The sequence below is a fragment of the Dermacentor variabilis genome, chromosome 10 (assembly GCF_050947875.1).
Source record: "Dermacentor variabilis isolate Ectoservices chromosome 10, ASM5094787v1, whole genome shotgun sequence".
In the NCBI taxonomy this organism is placed as follows: Eukaryota; Metazoa; Arthropoda; class Arachnida; order Ixodida; family Ixodidae; genus Dermacentor; species Dermacentor variabilis.
The window spans coordinates 28,279,966-28,297,377 of NC_134577.1; the positions used below are offsets into that span (position 1 = coordinate 28,279,966).

General features: G+C 44.9%; 1 protein-coding gene across 1 annotated transcript; it reads left to right on the forward strand.

The window, feature by feature from the left end:
• Positions 1 to 4,159: 4,159 nt before the first annotated feature.
• LOC142559973 (neprilysin-1-like) lies at positions 4,160 to 14,967 on the forward strand. The gene is made up of 5 exons (XM_075671696.1): positions 4,160 to 4,172; positions 9,742 to 9,872; positions 13,265 to 13,330; positions 14,651 to 14,755; positions 14,881 to 14,967. The coding sequence occupies exons 1-5, from the start codon at positions 4,160 to 4,162 to the stop codon at positions 14,965 to 14,967; spliced, it is 402 nt and encodes a 133-aa protein (XP_075527811.1).
• The last annotated feature ends 2,445 nt before the right edge of the window (positions 14,968 to 17,412 follow it).

Below are 17,412 nucleotides of genomic sequence, written 5' to 3' on the forward strand. Positions count from 1 at the left end.
GACTACCTGATATATAACGGTGGTGGGCTACGCAAAGAAGGAGTAGCTTTCTTTGCCTTTGTTTTTTGATCTCTTTCGTACCTTCTGGTTTTTCTCTCCAGGTGCAACAGTTCTGCTGAGGTCTTGTAAAATGAATCTGCGAACTTTGATGGAACGTTGAAGCTCGTTTAGATGTGGTTGTTTGCCGCGTTCTGTACAATCGCGAATATTGACGTACGCCAAATTTGATTTACTCTTCCCTTACAGCTGGTACCTAGGAGCCGCAGTTGTGAACGCTTATTACAATCCAGATGCCAACGAAATGGGTAAGTGCTCATATGCGCTTAGTTTTTTCAAGATGCACAAAAATTTTTGCCGACAAAAGTTCAAAACCGTCAGAGCAGCTCTTGCTACATATGTTCTACTTATTCTTTCTCAAAGTTCTGATCAATCGAATGCGACAGCGTTGAATGTGTAGCCAGTTCATTATCAAAAATGGGTCATATAATTTTCTCTTCGGTTCATTGATCCCGCCAGAATCATATAAGAATAACGGATAATGCCAAGAGGTAACTTGAGTTCCCCTCCCCCCCCCCAAAAAAAAAGCACTACTATACACATTTTACCATTCCCAATCTCAAATTCCAGGCAAGTATTTGAATAAACGATATCTACAAATGTTTGTCAAAATTAATTCTGCGGTTTTACGTGCCAGAACAACAATTTGATTATAAGTCACGCTGCAGTGGGACATTGTGAAATAATTTTGTCCACCTGGCGTTCCTTAACGCGCACCTAAATTTTAGCACGCGAGCGTGTATGCTTTCCGCCCCATCAAAACGCGTTTACCGTGGCCGCGGTTGAACATGCGATCTCGAGCTCGGCAGTGTAACGTCATAACCATGGGACTACCACTGCAGGTGAAATGTTAATGAGACAGCAAAATGCTAAATGCATGACGGAGCATTTTCCTCCCATTTCACACACCGGACGTGCTCGAAAACATTATATGCTAGTTTTTTACGGTGGCCCGAAAGAACTAGATCACGTAGCGACTTGTAACAGTGAAGATGCTTGCGCTACTAGTGTGTTAGAAATGGTATATATGCCGATTTCACTCTTTTCTGAAGAAAAGAAACGTAACTAGATCAGAAATTAGTCACATTGCGCGGTATCACGTTCCAAAATTTGCGATCTGATTATGAGGCCCGCCGTATTAATCGTGATCCCCTGGGGCTCTTCAACGTGCAGCCTAGGCAGAGCACACGAGCGTTCTTTACATTTCGCCATCAAAGGAATGGGGTCGCTGTGGCCCGGATTTCATCCCATGCCATCGCCCTTACCAGCACAACGCCAAAGCCATTACACGGCCAGGCGAGTAGGAATAGATCCCTCACAAAGTTTATATCTTGAAGAGGGTAATCATCGAGTGAATCTTCGCGTGTGTGGATTAATTAGGTGCTCAATAAAAGTTACTATAAGCTCGTTTTCAGTCTGTTTACAGGCTTTATATAATACGCTTTCAAATTTTCCCCGCTGTGATCGGAGCGCCAAAAACAGCAGCAAATTGAAACTTAAAGAAGATGGGTTCGTGCTATGGGGGACGTGCGCCGGAAGTTTCAAGTGTGTTGGTTACTTACGTGCTTTGGAGAAATAATCGCCGAGTACCTTTTTTGCCAATGTTCATGCGTTATATGAAGCGTGTGTTTTATGCGCTCTCCTCGGTTATCTATGCGAGTCACGTTGCTTATATGTCGTTGAAGCAAGATTGAAAGCAAGCTTGTGGGTAACGTACGACAATTATTCATTCTGTTTAGTTAAAGTGCAGCCCTTCTAGAAAATCACTTATTAAAGCTTTCCAGAGTGGCATGCTGCATACTTAATCAGTTTAGCCTGCACATTTCCCAGAGAACTAAATGAATTGTACATGACACCAATTTCAATTGCAGTTGAAATGGGGGTTTGCGTAAGTGCGGTGCAACTTTTTAAAAAAAGGTTGTTGCGTTAGAAAAGGGTCACGATAAATGTGCCGCACGATTGTATTTCGCAGGCTTTCTTTCAGGCTTGGAAAAAAGTTTTTATGCAGTCTGGATAGAGCAACAGAAAGGTAGATAAGGGTATTTTTTTTTCAGGATTGCCCACCATTATCTTACTGACACTTCTAGTAGTATAGTAGCTGAGAACTCGATTAGTTAATAATACTAAGTATGTAATCAGGCGGAACACAAAATACTATTTTTGATCCCCATTTCATAGAAATCGGTAGAGCAGGAAACTGAAACGTGTCTTCACAGAATCTGTTCATTCACGCGTCAGAGCACTGCGCAAACCCGTCATAAGCCACAGTCGTTCCCAAACTGTACGAGCGAAACCGAAACGGGTTGTTAGTCAATCGCTTCGTGGACTCACGGTCCATTTCCGAAAAAGGCGGATGGTTTGCTCGGGTTGGCGACCTTGTTGCAGCTTTACTTGGCGCTCGGCGTCGTGCTGGCGAGCGGCGTCTTGCTGCCAAGTTGCTTCAGTGCAGGTGCGGCAGCTTGATACGGCTCCGTCCTAGAGATTTTTAGCCTTTCCCCTATTGCGGCAAACGTTGGCGGTTTGGGCGGAATGCCGGATTTGCGGGGCGTAAAACGTGAGCGGCCGGAGCGGTGCAGCCACCTGGTGGCGTAGAGTTCAACCAGAGAAACACAGAGCTAAAATTGCAGTAACCCACTTATCCTGCTTCACTGCTGGCGCAAATTTTCGACAGCGGCGTAATGGTGGACACGATTACGCCGCTCTCTTAAATTTACGCCCCAGCTAAGAAGAATATAGTAATTGGCTCTGTGTCTATCTGGTTGAGCTTTGCACCCCCAGTTGGCGCCACCAGTGTGGCCGCACACGTTTGCGCCCCCACCTATCCTGCAAACTGGCCGCGCTTGCCGGAATACCGGTTGCACTAAAATCCAGCCGGTTAAGTTGCGACTCGCTCAGCTTCGGGAATGCGAGTGGCAGAGTTCGCAGCTTGCGCCGAGAACGAGCGGAGGCGTTCTGCTTCAAGCTGGCGTGTCTCTCCCGTGCGAAAGCGAGATTCTCTCGTCGACGTCGTTGCTTTTTTTGCGCCGCTTAGCATAGGAGTTTCCTTATTTGATGTCATCGCAAGCGAAGCAATACGCGGCGTGTAAGCGCTGCTGGTGCATGTTGAAGCTGCGCTCTGCAAGCAGCGAGGCGTCACAGGCTAAGCCGACGTGAAAGGAAAACCATGTGCTGAAAGTGCGTCGTCACCTTAGCAGAAAGCGTACAGCGCCTACACCGGGCTACGCCGCGTTGGGGCCTCCACTGCGCTACCGAAGCACTCTCTGTAGGCGCTCGTTACGATGCGTGTCACAATGCAGTAGTTCGCTTCACCGCTCCTAGATGGCGGCGCCATCCCTGTCGAGAGAAAGGAGAAAGAGTAAGAGGCGATTGGAGGGATTGGTGGAAGAAAAGTATGGAAACGACAAAAGACGGAGACGTATAAAAGCGCAGTTTGCAATACGGGATCAGAAAATTTCGTTGTGGGAGTTCATGTTTTTGTTACCTTCATTTTTATCTAGGTAAGACATTAGGCAGTATAATAGCAAGAGCTTGGTGGCGCAACCCACTGCCCCGTTCCAAAGGGGCTGCTCATAACATCCATCTATCCAGATAATGTCGAGATAGAAGAGCATATTTTACGCGTTCGCGCATACTCAACATCCGTAACAACGAAGTTTATGGTGGACGCCGGCGTAACACAGACTCGAGTTGAAAAATGGTCCCACTTGCTCCAAGGGACGGCAAACAACATTAACTGGGTTTTCTCCATCTACGTGGCACTTTCATACTTTAAGATTTTGGCACAAGTTATGTGGGCCATCCAGTACGCGCGCAGTGCTTGAAACGTGAGAGCCATATGCCGGCAACGTTTTAAAGCATGTGCTTTAAATAAAGGCAACAGAGAGCTTTAATGGCAGGGGTCGAAAAAACAGGTTCGCTAGAAAATGGGCTGCGATTCTGCAAGATCGCCCAAGAATTCTGCGTTTTCAGACGATCAGTTCTTTGTTGCTTTTACAAAGCGGTTACCTGATTTTATCTTTTCTTGAATTGACAACTTAGATATTCTTCATCATTTCTTTTGTAGCGTTTCCTTCGGGTATACTTCAAGGTGTGTTCTATCAATATGGTCTTCCACGGTAAGTTACATAACGCAGCCAAACGTTTGCCAAAATAGCTCACAAATGCGCCGATGCAAATAGATTTCAATACGTATTGCTCTAAATGTGATTCGGCGATGTCCGTTGCGTGTAACAGTTAAAGTTGCATACTTTGGCAACTTGTTTGTACATGTCTGGAAGCGGGGTAGCCCAATAAAAGACACGGGAGAGAAAGAGCGACACCACAGAGTTGGTCACAATTTTTTTTTTACTGCCCTGATTCGTTCTCTAATATGCGTCACTAAAAAATACACAAGTAGCTGTCAATTGAGCGTGTTGGAAAACCTTCATGATGGAAAAAGCGCTACTAAAAACGGAAACTTAGCAAGAACACTCACTTTGTCCTTAATTCTTGCTAAGTGTCCATTTTAGTAGCGAACTAGAAGAACGGGGGTTAACCGAGGGAACCGATATTTATTAATCATGTCATACATTATGGCATAAATTTTAGTAGGGTTTTTTCCATCATTAACACACAAGTATTCGATATTCACCAGTCGCAATAATACTGTGTGCCACATCCCGCAGCAACAGGCCCTTTTCGATCAAGGAAGCCTACGGAAAGCTTGCAGTCTTCTTTTAAAATAACGATTCGCTCTACTTCGATCAATGCACTGCGCGTTGCTCTTCAAACCGCCATCGCGGCAATGTTAGCAATGACTTATTCAAAAATGAGGTGCCCGAAAACAGCTGAGACACCGCGATGAAAACGAGTGAATACGTTTTTTTTTTCTTCTCTACAATGTGCATATCAAAAACGGATTGCACCGATACAAGGAAGTTTTCGCATACAAATGAAAGACAGCTCTTTATAGGGAATCCCTGCGTCTGGCATGCGGTCTACTTAGCTCGCACGCCTTGAAAGCGGAATAGTCAGTTTAAAAGGGTATTTTCTTAATTTAATATTTTTCTTTAAGTTTTTCTAGCAGCTGTGGTGTATCTGTCAGCAGTTTTCTCGTGATTCTCTCTTTTCCTTATCTTCAACTGTTGTTAAATGGAAAGGAAATTTATACCGACAAAAATCTGGCATTTGCATTGGCTCCAAGGTTGCTCCGGTACTAACATTTTCCTAGGTAGGGGTTATAGAAATATCGAAAGTAACCTAGATTACCGAAGAATCAAAGTGCTAAGATATGTTGATGATTTTATGATCTTTGTAAACAGTACTAATTTCTAACAAATGGTTCATGATGTATTTCAAGTATTCCACAAATGTGGCTCAGGGTGTTATATTTTACACATGAAGTGCCAGATAAGAATGAACTACAATATTTAGATACGATGCTTAAGCTAACTGATAAGCATGTGTGCTGGATGTATTGGCCAAGGTCAGAAAAAGTTTTCACTCCACACATTCCAAGGTAGTAAAAAATGGCATTATTTCTTCTGTTCAATTTTCCGCACTTTCGAAATCGTATTTTGACCAGACTTCTGGGAGTTTAACTGGAGCGTTTAAAAGTGGCAGGTTGCCGAGAGGATGCTATCCGCATGACCGCACAGAAGCTTGCTAAGCGTGTAAAATTAGGGGCACCCACAAGAAAGAACAATCTAGAGCCTGCAGACAAGAAGAAATGCTGGTTGTAATTCCAGTTGTAAATAATCTATCACACATCCAAAAGAATGCAGCAGACAGGTTTGATGTAAAGGTTGTTTTTTCTGTCCCTAACAAGATGATCAAAAATTGTGGTAAGATTGATAGGAAATTGGCCCAGGCTGCCTCTACTCATGCTCAAAAAGGCTGTACTTTTAAGCATACATCCCTGTTTGTGCACTGTAGAATGGGAGTTGTTTATGAGCTTCCATTTTCCTGCGGTCACGTCTATATCGGCCTAACAGGTCGTTGCCTGAACATTAGATTGTCTGAGCATAGGCGCTCGCTAACGGGTAATGCCTACTCACATATCGCGCGGCATTGCTATGAGCATGGGTGAACTCCAATCTATAAAAACACCACAATACCTTCTGTGCTTAGAAATAAGACCACGACGGAGATTATTGAGGCCTACAGTATCAGGAAAAAAGGGTCGTGTTGTGTAAGCATGCCATCGTTGAATTAGTATGACAGTGAATTTGAATTTTAAGCCGCCACATAGTGTAGCATTAGATTACGGGGTTCTGCATTTTCTTTTTTTTTTTGCCTGCGCACTGATAATGACACCATCGATGGGAGAGTACGTGGCTATGGGTTGTGTACATAAGTTTGTGTATGCCTTCGAATAAAGTTAGTTGTGAGTTCAGCGCTGTCCTGTGTGTTCCTGCCTTCGTCATATTGCGCTGCCCCTTCAAAATGTTCAACCAATACCAACTCGCCCAGATGACGATCCTACTAGTGCCTAGCAGTGCTGCCCACTATTGCTTTACTATAGGTACCATCAGTATGTTCGAAATGCCATGTTTCATCGGCAATTATGGAAAAAAAGTTGTTCGCCCCTCGTAATGCCTACAGCCAATGATTAACTTGCGCGTGTGCTTTAAAACTGTCATCTAGAATAATTTTATTGAAAAAAGCATCACTGACTGTTTACATCATCAAAATTTAGGTACTCTAATTATGAGCGCTCACTCGAAAGTGTACAAAGCACCATTGTGTCATCTAGGCTCATCCAATTGAGTCTGTATCACCTTGGAATATTGTCACGGTGGAAAAGAGGACAAGGTCGTCGATGGTAAAGGCGACGAAGTGGCAACAGCCTCTCGGGATTCTCAGCTGTAATTTTATAAATAGTTTTATACTTTTGACAATATAATTATGTATCTTTGAAATATTCCTAGCCATAACATCATCATAATTCATTTCTGAAAGGGATTCGAGGAAAAATGGTGTCACGACATGCTTTCGTACCTATTACAGCATTCTCAAACGGGTTTCTGAAGTGACTGGCCCCGATGCCCCGCGTAGTCAGACAGCCATGTCTGAACTGTCGATGTGTAGATATCTTTCTATTCTTCCTTTCTTTCTATTTTCCTTCCTTCCTTCCTTCTTTCTTTCTTCCTTTCTTTCTTTCTTTCTTTCTTTCTCTCTTTCTTTCTTTCTTTGGGTTTATCGAAGGCAAACTTGGAACAAAATTGCCTCGAAAGACGCAGCTAAAGAGTTGTTTCCCGCAAATATTAAGAAATCCGCCAGGACCCTCAACAACAAACGAAGAGACCATGCTTATTGTTCGTAGAGACACGCATGTCTGGTTTCGCGACGGACATACGGCGTTCGTTCTTTGGAAACAAGACAGCAAGTGCTGCAGTTGTAAACGCAGTGTTTCTGTGGGGAGTCGTGAACGATATCGCTAAGCTGCTTGCTTCGTTTGTCATCAGCGATATCATTTCTCGTATACACGCTTCGGCGCCACTATACCTGATCTTTTTTTATGCCAGCATAGCTTGCCACTTGTGTCAATATTTGTTTTTTTTTAATAAGCTACAAGTACGCCTCGCTCTGCCAACCTTCAGAAAATGTGTTTTCAGCAATAGGAAATGTGACCACGATTCAATTCTTGTCCTGTTTGCAAAAACTAAACCTGAATTACTTCCACCCACCCACAGTTCTCTCAGCTTTGGAGCTATCGGAATGGTAGTCGGACACGAAATGACACACGGCTTCGACGACACAGGTAAATATCCTTAATGAAAGAAAAATACTCACGCCTAGAAGACTCTTCAAAGCGAAAATTTATTGACAAAATACATTTCCTGTGAGAAATGTCAAAAAACATTTGTGTCTCCTGCAGTAAACCGCTGAAAACTTTCTTCCGGAGCATACGTGCAACGTTTATTCTTTGCCACTTCCTTGGACTTTCCCACTGCTGCTCCTGCTGCTTTGCTTCTGTCTTGCCGAGTGGTTCTTGCCAAGTACGAGTGTCTTACTGAATGGCATTTCGTTGCACTATTGTAATCCTTGCTGGCTGCTGGTGGCAGTCTTGGACAATGGGCCAGTACAGGACAGGGAAAACAAACACTAAGTATAGTGCGGATAGAGGGGGCCCGCGGCTGATGCTAGTAAGTGCACAAGTGAGCTCGAACAACAGGCCGTCCTTGTCATGCCGTCGTCGTCCTCCTAAAAGCAAAGCTTTCTTTGCCTTCTCATCCGGCTTTTGCGCTGCTGCTGCTGCTGAGCTGCCGCTGCTTTCTCAGCAGATAGCTCTTGCCGAATGTCACACTGAAAGTAATATCATCACGCCGTCGTCGCCGTCATACCATTGTCATCCCTGCTGGCTCCTGCGACAGTGTTTGACGGTTGGCTGGTACTGGCAACAAACCCACCAAGTGGCCCAAGTTATTTATTCGAGCGCATACCCAATAGCCCATGCCCAGTAGCGCAAGCCCAGTTGCCTATTCGAGCACATGTACCTAGTGGCACAGGCGCAGTTGCACATATTCAGTGGCCCAAGTTGTGTGCTCGGACCCATACCCAGTTGCATATGCCCAGTGATCCTGCAAGGATTGACTGGGCATATCTGGCTGGTTCATTATCACAGAAAGAAACAGCGCTTCAAGACGGGACAAAAAGGAGGAACCAAGTGATCAAAGTGGCCTATTCGAACACGTATTCAGCGACACATACCCAGTGAGCCAAGTTTTTTTGTCAGCAATACAGAAGCGGCAACCAACAGCAGCAGCAGCAGCCAGCAGCAGCGGCAAGTCGAAGCGGGAGGCAAAGCATGCTTCGCCTTAAAGAAGTTTCTATACCCATAGTTCGTGCGTATATGTGGTGTCCTAGTTAACGTTAGCCTAGCTATTTGAGAAAGAAATGATTACAAAAACACAGTGCAAGATACGAATTTAAGACCTAAGGTGTTCCACCGTCAGAGGCCTGTCGACCGAGCACAGTAGGTGTTAACACAGTTTAGTTATTTTTTTCTTTGAGCCGCTTGGTTATAACGTTAGCTGGGACACGGCATGTTAAATAGGACGAAGAAGTACATAAGGAAAAGAAAAATAGGCATTTTGCCTAGACTTTCTTGAACACCGCCAGCTGTAAAAATAAACAAGATCGAAAGGCTGAAAATGACTGCTGCACCAATCGTCCGTTCATTCGCGCGTAAGTCGATATTTTTATCGATGCACCCACAGCTGCGACGCTACAGCGGCTAAGTTGTCCTGAACTTATGCCCTGAATCATTCGATTTCCCGCCGCAGAGGGCCGCATTTCGATGCGGATGGAATGCAAGAACGCTGATATGCCATGTTTTGGGTGTACGTTAAGGAGCCCAGGTTTTGAACGTTAATATGGAACTATACGTTACGGCATCTTCATAGCCCCTGTCTCGCTTAGGATTTTAAACTCTCATGATTCCCTTTTCTTTAGTGATGCACATATTTAGACACTAATTGTACCTTTACCTGATCACTATGTCCATGTCCTTTTTACTCTGATATATTCATTTAGGTTTCTTTCTCTTTGCTCTAGTGCGCATTAGGTGTGCGTAAGCCATAATCACGCCGTATAGAAGCTAAACCTCACACATACACGTGCTTTCTTTTGTCCCATGAAAAGCCTTTATATTGCTTCACCTAATATGCCTTCTGGCTCGTGTACCTTTTATCATCTGTGAAGGAAGCCAGTATGATGCAGAAGGCAGGCTGCAGCAATGGTGGACCAACGAAACACGCACGAAATTTAATGAAAAGGCTCAGTGCTTCATTGATCAGTACGGGAACATCACCGACGAAGAGGCCAACATGACGGTGAGGTTTCGGTCAGCTTTTGAATCGCTGAATTCGCTAGGCTGCACCGACACAGAGGACTGTCAAAAATTCCAGAAAAGTGCAAGCGTATTTGTAAATCTCAGCGTGCTCGTCGTTCTCGCGCCAAAATTTTGCATCCCGCAAGGCCTAAATGTAGAGACAAGTTTGCCCACAGAAAAAAGAAAAGGTTCAGGGATAAACTACGTGCCAAGTGTGAACGGTAACAAGAGAAACAACATGTAAAAATCCGTATTTCACGCCAAAACCACAGTATCCTAGAAAGAGCTCACTTACCAGAACTGGAAAATGCGCCACCGGAAGTGATGCAGTCGGAAGTGACAGCTTGCCGAAAGGTGACCCATAGTGCACACATGCTATGAACTGAACCTGCATGGATGCTCGATGCATCACGCACGTCGAGTATTCTGCGTGCATCTACATTTATAAAGTGTTTTTGCATATATATTAAAGGAAACAAGAATCAATAAATAAGGGTAGTGGTCCCAGGGCCCCGCGTCCGATTGAGTGATTGATGTATGTCCCCTTATCGTGTACAGTTGCGTGGCACACTTCTGGGGTTGCTTTTCGTCATCTACGACGCTGTACGAATGCTGTTAATCAAAAATGTATGCGAGTGTTACCCCAACAGCTTCTCGCGATAACTTCGACCACCTTTAAGTACACGTAACTGTGATAATTTGAGCATGGGAGAGGTTTCGTTGCTATCGCCTCCTAAAGGGGCAATGATTCACTTTTTATCGAAGAGGAGAAATTCATTTTAAATAAAAAAAGGCTATTTCAGAAATACCTTGCCGCAAGAAGCACTTCAATGCGCTCAGCACAACCGGAGTTATTATTGGCAATGAAACACGAACTTCACGGTGCTTCTGCTTCTTCTTGAAGCCTTGCCCTACGAAGGCTGCAGCGAAGTGGGCATGCCCACAACGCTCCGCCTTCTAAATGACACCGTGACGCGCCGTTCAAATTTCGCTTTGAATATTGAAACAGACGCCACTACTTCCGATTTTCCAATTTCGGTGCCTACGACGTGTTAAACGTAAGCCAAACGCGGTTGTTCTCAGCGAGCCGCTGTGCGCTTAGCCAGTGGACCCATCGCGGCACCCTGGGCGAGGCCGCGGTATCTACGCTACGTATAAGACCACAGCTACCAATAGCAGCCGGGTATGGGAATCCGCTTTATTGCGAAATGAAGTGCCCAGGAGAGAGTGAGAAGCAGGCTTCTGTTGAAGAGAGAGCGTTTGAGAGGAAGATGACTTCGCGCTCCACTTGTGAGCTCCAAGCACCGCGTGCGATCGATAGCTAAACTTGGCTGATATATTCACAGCAGCGTATGCTATCCACAGACTATGTTACTACACCAAGCCCGAGGGGTGGTTCAGGACCCCTTTAACGCCAACCTATGGTCGTCTAAAGTATGCGCAACTTGTCGTGGGTGGCTGCTGCGGCTCAATTGATCTAACAGTATCAATAACATAGCATAGAGAAGGTGACGGTATATAAAGAGACATAAAAAATACGAACAAGGTAAATGACAGGATAAGCGCTAACTGTGCCTAACCGTTTACGCAGACATTCAATGTACGAGTGTCTGAACACATGCTCTTGCTCTTATATTTACTAAGATGTTAGTTTTATACTCCTTCCTGTTGGAGTGATATTCACGTGTTTATATGGCGTGACGTTTGTAATCACCATTCAATTAGGAGCGATGGCTTATGACGTCTATCCTGTCGGCGTCATTTTTTTTTCTTTACGCTGTCTGTATTCATATGTTCGTCATGAACGTCGTAATAGATCACCGACTTATACTGCTGCAAGTCGAGCTCAGTGTGGGCAAACAAAGAATATTCTTGGGGCTATCTTACACACCAAATCTGATCACTTTGCTCTTAGGTTCCATCTTGATACACAGCGCGGGACCAGACAAGGTACGCAAATGAGGGACAAAGACAAGCGCTTGCCTTCGTCGCTCGGTGACCGCCTTTGCCTGGTTCCATCTTGTATAGCAAGATCAAGTACACACCACCCCGATCTCGTAGCCTGCTGCAGTTGGATTTCTTCACCACTAAGCACAATATGACGACCTATATATAGAGAGACGATTACTAATTAGAGGTATATATTCTTTTTTCGGTATTACATTCGGCCTGACGGTCTTGCTAATCGATTACCGTGACCAACCAAAAGTGTAACACTTCTTTTCTTTTAATTCCGAGAGGCTGCATATTTCTGCCTTGGTTCAAAATTACGTCACACCCTAGATAAAGCATATGAAAAGCTGTACTCTTTATGTAATAAACATTCAGAAGGCACAACCTAAAAGTTTTGTTAATGTTCAAGAGTTCGAGCAATGCATAACTGAAACGTTGATTAAATGTTTAACACAATGCATTCTGCGGGTGTTTTTTATAGGTATCAGCAGTAATCAATACCAGGTTACCGCTGTCTCATTTGAGGTGTATGCCATACGGTTAATGCACAAAGTTTGTTCATCCAGCGATTCAAGCTTCCTCACCATTTCAAGAATTATTTTGGTGGCCGCTTTGGCCTGCGTAATGCGACCAATTGCGCATCCTTTTTGTGCAACATTTTGTTCTTTAACATCACCGTTCCACCACTCCTAGCTACTGCATTGATTTCGTCAAGTCAAAACAGATGCCACGGAATATGGAATAATGTATTTTAAAATAATCTCTTCAAGTCACCTATTTTGATACGCACGCAAGTTTACGGTGAACCATTGGTGTCACCAGATTTATCAATGATACACTGAAGTACAAAAGAAGGGAACTTCCACTAGCTAGAGACCTCTACTTGTAAAATATTGTCTGTTGCACACGAAATAATTTCAAGTTTCCCAATTACCCGTTACTCATATGCTCTCTGTTAAGCATATTTATTTGTACTTATTGTATAGTATCTATAATTCTATATTCGCGTTTTCTTTTTTTTTGCTTGCATTGTTTCTAATTTGCCTTGTACGCTTGAGTGGCCTTCCTTCAAGGACAGATGTATGGTCTGTAGTATGTTATAGATAATAAAAAAATATTAGCCGGTTCTCTTTCTCTGGCATCGTTCAAGGGACAGATAGAGTATTTCCTACCCGCCGCGGTGGCTTAGGGGCTATGGTGTTGCGCTGCTAAGCACGAGGTAGCGGGATCAAATCCCGGCAACGGCGACCGCATTTCGATGACGGCGAAATGCAAAAGCGCGCATGTCTTGTACATTGCGGGCACGTTAAGGATTCCCCTGGAGGTCAGAATTAATCCGGAGTCCCCCACTACTGGGTGACACTTAACCAAATCGTAGTCTTCTCATGTAAAACCCCACAATTCATTCATTCTGAAAGGTTATTCTATTTCTCTTCACAGCTCAATGGGCAAAATACTGTTGGTGAAAACATTGCCGACAATGGCGGTATTCGAATGGCTTACCAGGTGAGTTTAACCAAGAACTGAGGCGCTTTCCGTGTGCAAACCATACTTTAAAACAATTGCTGGTATTTACAACTTTCGCGATATATTGGCTGCCGTGGACAATCTGTCTCGTGCGGCACGTTGCAAGCGGAGTGAAGTGCGGCGCGACTACCTCGCAAATCGGGAGATCGCGAGAGGCAGCGCGTCGGTGAGGCGAGGGTGCTATTCAGAGAAGCAGCAGCAGCAGAAAGACCTCCGCTCATGCAGCGCTCAGTTTCCATATATGCTATCGATGGCGTCATTGGTGAACAGACGACGTGAACTACTCTGGCGCCATCTCGTAGCCATCATCGCCGCAGAGCCCGTCTGGCGCGGCACCACGCTTTTCTTCTCACGCTTTCGCCACGCCCTCCTACCACGCTTTTCAACTCGTAGTCCCACTGCACCCTCCTCGCGCTCTCTTCACTATCGCCGTCTTTTATCCCCCTCTGCGCTCCGCGTTAGCTCTTTCATCCTTCACTGCGCTCGTTCACTCCGTTACGAGGTACGCCGACGCCGACGCTGGCCTCAAGAACGGGTGCCTTAGAGCTGCGCTCTAAATGAAAAACAGTATATATATCTCAGCAAGTGCTCAGATCTTCTACGCACACGTGGCTAATACATATGCCATAGGCGGGAACGCGCAACCAGCAAACATATCCGTTCCGGTTTCGGCTGTTGAGCTGTGCCCACACGTATATATCCCCGGCTTTACGAAAGGACAGCTAAGTCGAACGGCGACCTATTAATAAAAACATAATATATGCGGGACCTTCGGGATTTCTCGAAGACGAAGGATAAATGAAGAATGGTGTTGCAAATATTATATACGTCCTTCTTGGGAGCTCCTTGAAGGAAATTCCAGAAGAATGTGGCGTCCCTGAAGTCTGCGAAGCTGTGTCTCATAGCATATTCCCGTTCCCATAATCAGCATAGCACATAACAACTTCTTGCATTTACCCGTGTCTTAGCAGTAGGGTTGCTGTGCGCAGATTAAGAAAATGCGATTTAATGCCGACACGGCGGACAAGATTGAACACATTGATCCAGTGTTCCTTGGAACACTGGATCTACTGCGGTGAAGAGGCAGAAAATGATTTATTTAAATTAAGGCTCTAGGCTGCTCTAGGCTTATCTAGGGGAAGTAGATAAGAGGAAGCGTGCTGTTCGAGAAACATTGACGATACTATAAAAAAACGATGGTGTAAAACATCGCAATTTTCTCTAAAGTATATTATACGGTATATTGTCAAGCCCTACATAATGTGCTGAAGTAAAAGTCCCAATTCATTTGTGTTTCAGGCCTATGAAAGATTACTAAACGAAGATTATAAGGGTGTGGACACTCGCCTACCTGGACTAACACACCTGTCGGGAAAGCAACTATTCTTTATCGCGGAAGCAATGGTATGAGCTCCAGTTACAAATGTCGCTTCGAACAGCAAAATATTTTTTTTTTCACATTACCTCGAATAGGACAGTTCAAAGAGGCTGCGGAATATAAACACTGACAGAGGTGTTCTCTTCCACAGATATGGTGCAGTCGATATCGCAAAGAAATGCGACAGCTACTAATTCAGTATGACCCACACAGCCTCGCCGAATACAGGTACGTATAAGCCACTTCAGTGTTATAGAAACAAAGCTAAGTGGAACGACAAACACTGCAATAAGAAGGCATTCATCATACCTACGCAAGCTTATCCCTTAGGAGAGAAAGACAACACGATGCGTGAGCCATGTTTTGAGGCCACAGGAACAGCAACAGCTTCATAACACTAGCCATAGGGCGGCAAAAACTCACTCGGGAGTTGATTCACTGAAGCTTAGACTGACCCCTCAGTGAGTCCGAATGAACATGGCTTACTAGCATTGTCCTCAATGTCGCTGCAGCCCCCTTCTCCTCTATCTCTTTCTCAAACACACGACGATCACAAAGGCCTGCCAGCTTTGTGTGCGCTTCTGCAGCGTCTGCCCGGAGCCGTCACAGCGCCGGAAACACATGTATAGGCGCCTCTCATTTGCGACTTACGGCGCCCTTCCGGAACACCCTTCCACACTCATCCATGCTTCTATAGCCATTCTTTTCGTTTTTCTTCCAAAAGTGTGTCTACTCCGCACTTCCGCGACAAGGTTGAAGGGGTTTGAAAGCGAGCGAAGAAAGCTGCGAGAGCTTCTTTCTCGTATTTTGCCGACTTAGAAACGCCTGCGTGAGTGGTTAAAGAGAAATCTGAGGACTATTGCTTCTCGAAATCTGCATTTACCTAGGTACTGCAGAGGACGGCGAGCTTTGCTCCATTTGTCCCTCGCCAAGCTGGTACGAAGTACAGCAGCTGGGGTGAACAAATCCTGATAGAGAGTCCATAATGGTGAAGCGGCCGTTTTTTTCGTCGTCAAGGATTGGCCCGCGTCACTTGGGCGTGCACGTAACTTAAGGTTGGCCACTTCTCAGTGCGCCCTCGGTGCTCTCACTATCACTAACCTAAAGTAAGTTAAGCTAACCAAATTTAACTTAACTAGGTATAACACCACAGTCACACGGTCGTCTTCATTGAGCACTGAAGCTAAATGCCACAGAAATAGCCGTACCTAATTGGCACCTTTGCGCGAGCTCATGAACGGGAGCGAATGTCACCAGCTTATTTCAATGATGTTTGATTGAAGTGCTCACTGAAAACGAGCGCGTGACTGCGGTATAGCGTAATGTCTTCTTCTGGGTTTTCTTTTTTCTTTAAGTTGCACGCCTTAATGACACGGCGCCGTTCCGCGACATTTGGTGTTTTCATTTTCTTTTTCTTTCTTCTTTTAGCGCGGTATACGAATAAAATTGCAGTGACAAAGTCATAACGCGGAAGACCGTCCTTTACGGGACAATATTCAACGAAGAAGAGTCTCGCTGCGGTAATTGATGTAAAAATCAACGCTTCCAATTGCTAAAATTATCATGTTCCCACCCTGAACGAGTTCATCCCAACACCGGGGGCCAAGATTTATTTCGTTCCACTTACGTTCCCGTATTTATTAAGGCGATATAGGCTTATGTGGTTAATAGCCCCGATGGCCTTTAAACAAACACGTCGTCCAGTGCAGTGGTACGAAAACTGTCATCATCAGCAATCTCAGCATGCTCCCAACTCGCCATGGTTGCTTAATGGCTATGGTGTTGGACTGCTAAGGGCGAGGTCGCGGGATCGAATCGCGGCCGCGCCGACCGCATTTCGATGGGGGTGAAATGCGAAAACACCCGTGTACTTCGATTTAGGTGCACGTTAAAGAACCCCAGGCGGGCCAAATTTCCGGAGTACCCCACTACGGAGTGCGTCAAAATTAGATCGTGGTTTTGGCACGTATAACCCCATAATTCAGATCACGCTCCCCTAAGCAAGCGAGAAATGCAATGGCTTATCCCCGTCGCAATGCAGATGCTCTGAGCACTAAGCAAAAGGAAGCATACAGTGCCTACATTTATTGGAATCACGCACAGAACGTACAGAAAGGCGGCGCCTAGTCAAGTGGTAAAAAAAAAAGACATTCACATTACCTTCTCAGTTGCTCACACTACCATGAACAAGCGAAAAATTCCAATGGATCATGCTCCGCTAAGGATGAAGCTGTAAGCACTCAACAAAATGAGACGAACAGTGCATACATTCATTAAAATAACCTTTACAACACACATGACAGCATACGTTTCATTGCCCTGCTGAGAGGATGCTATTTAATGTGGAAGGGAAACGCCGTTGGCGCGTGTCTGACCACGCTATACGAGTTCGTGAAGCCGCAGTTAAGCGTCGAAAACGAGCCGAAGAAGCCGAATTGCGAAAGCAGAACGCCACGATGCGAGACGGCGCATGATCAATTCTGCAGCAAGCATTAGCCCTCACATGTTAGCAGGTAACATGCTGCAGAACTTTTTTAAAAGGATGTAAGAATATTATTTCAATGTAACCCATTCTGACAAAATATTTGGGCAATTTAAACATCTGATTTCGTCAGTACTTATTCCAGCTCCATGTGGTTGCTACTTGACTAAAATATGCAGTTCCTGCTTCCTTTTAAATCTT

Coding starts and splice junctions, on each gene's coding strand:
- LOC142559973 (XM_075671696.1), top strand. Junction 9,873..13,264: donor ACGAAGAGGCCAACATGACG/GTGAGGTTTCGG, acceptor TTCTCTTCACAG/CTCAATGGGCAAAATACTGT. Junction 13,331..14,650: donor GTATTCGAATGGCTTACCAG/GTGAGTTTAACC, acceptor TTTGTGTTTCAG/GCCTATGAAAGATTACTAAA.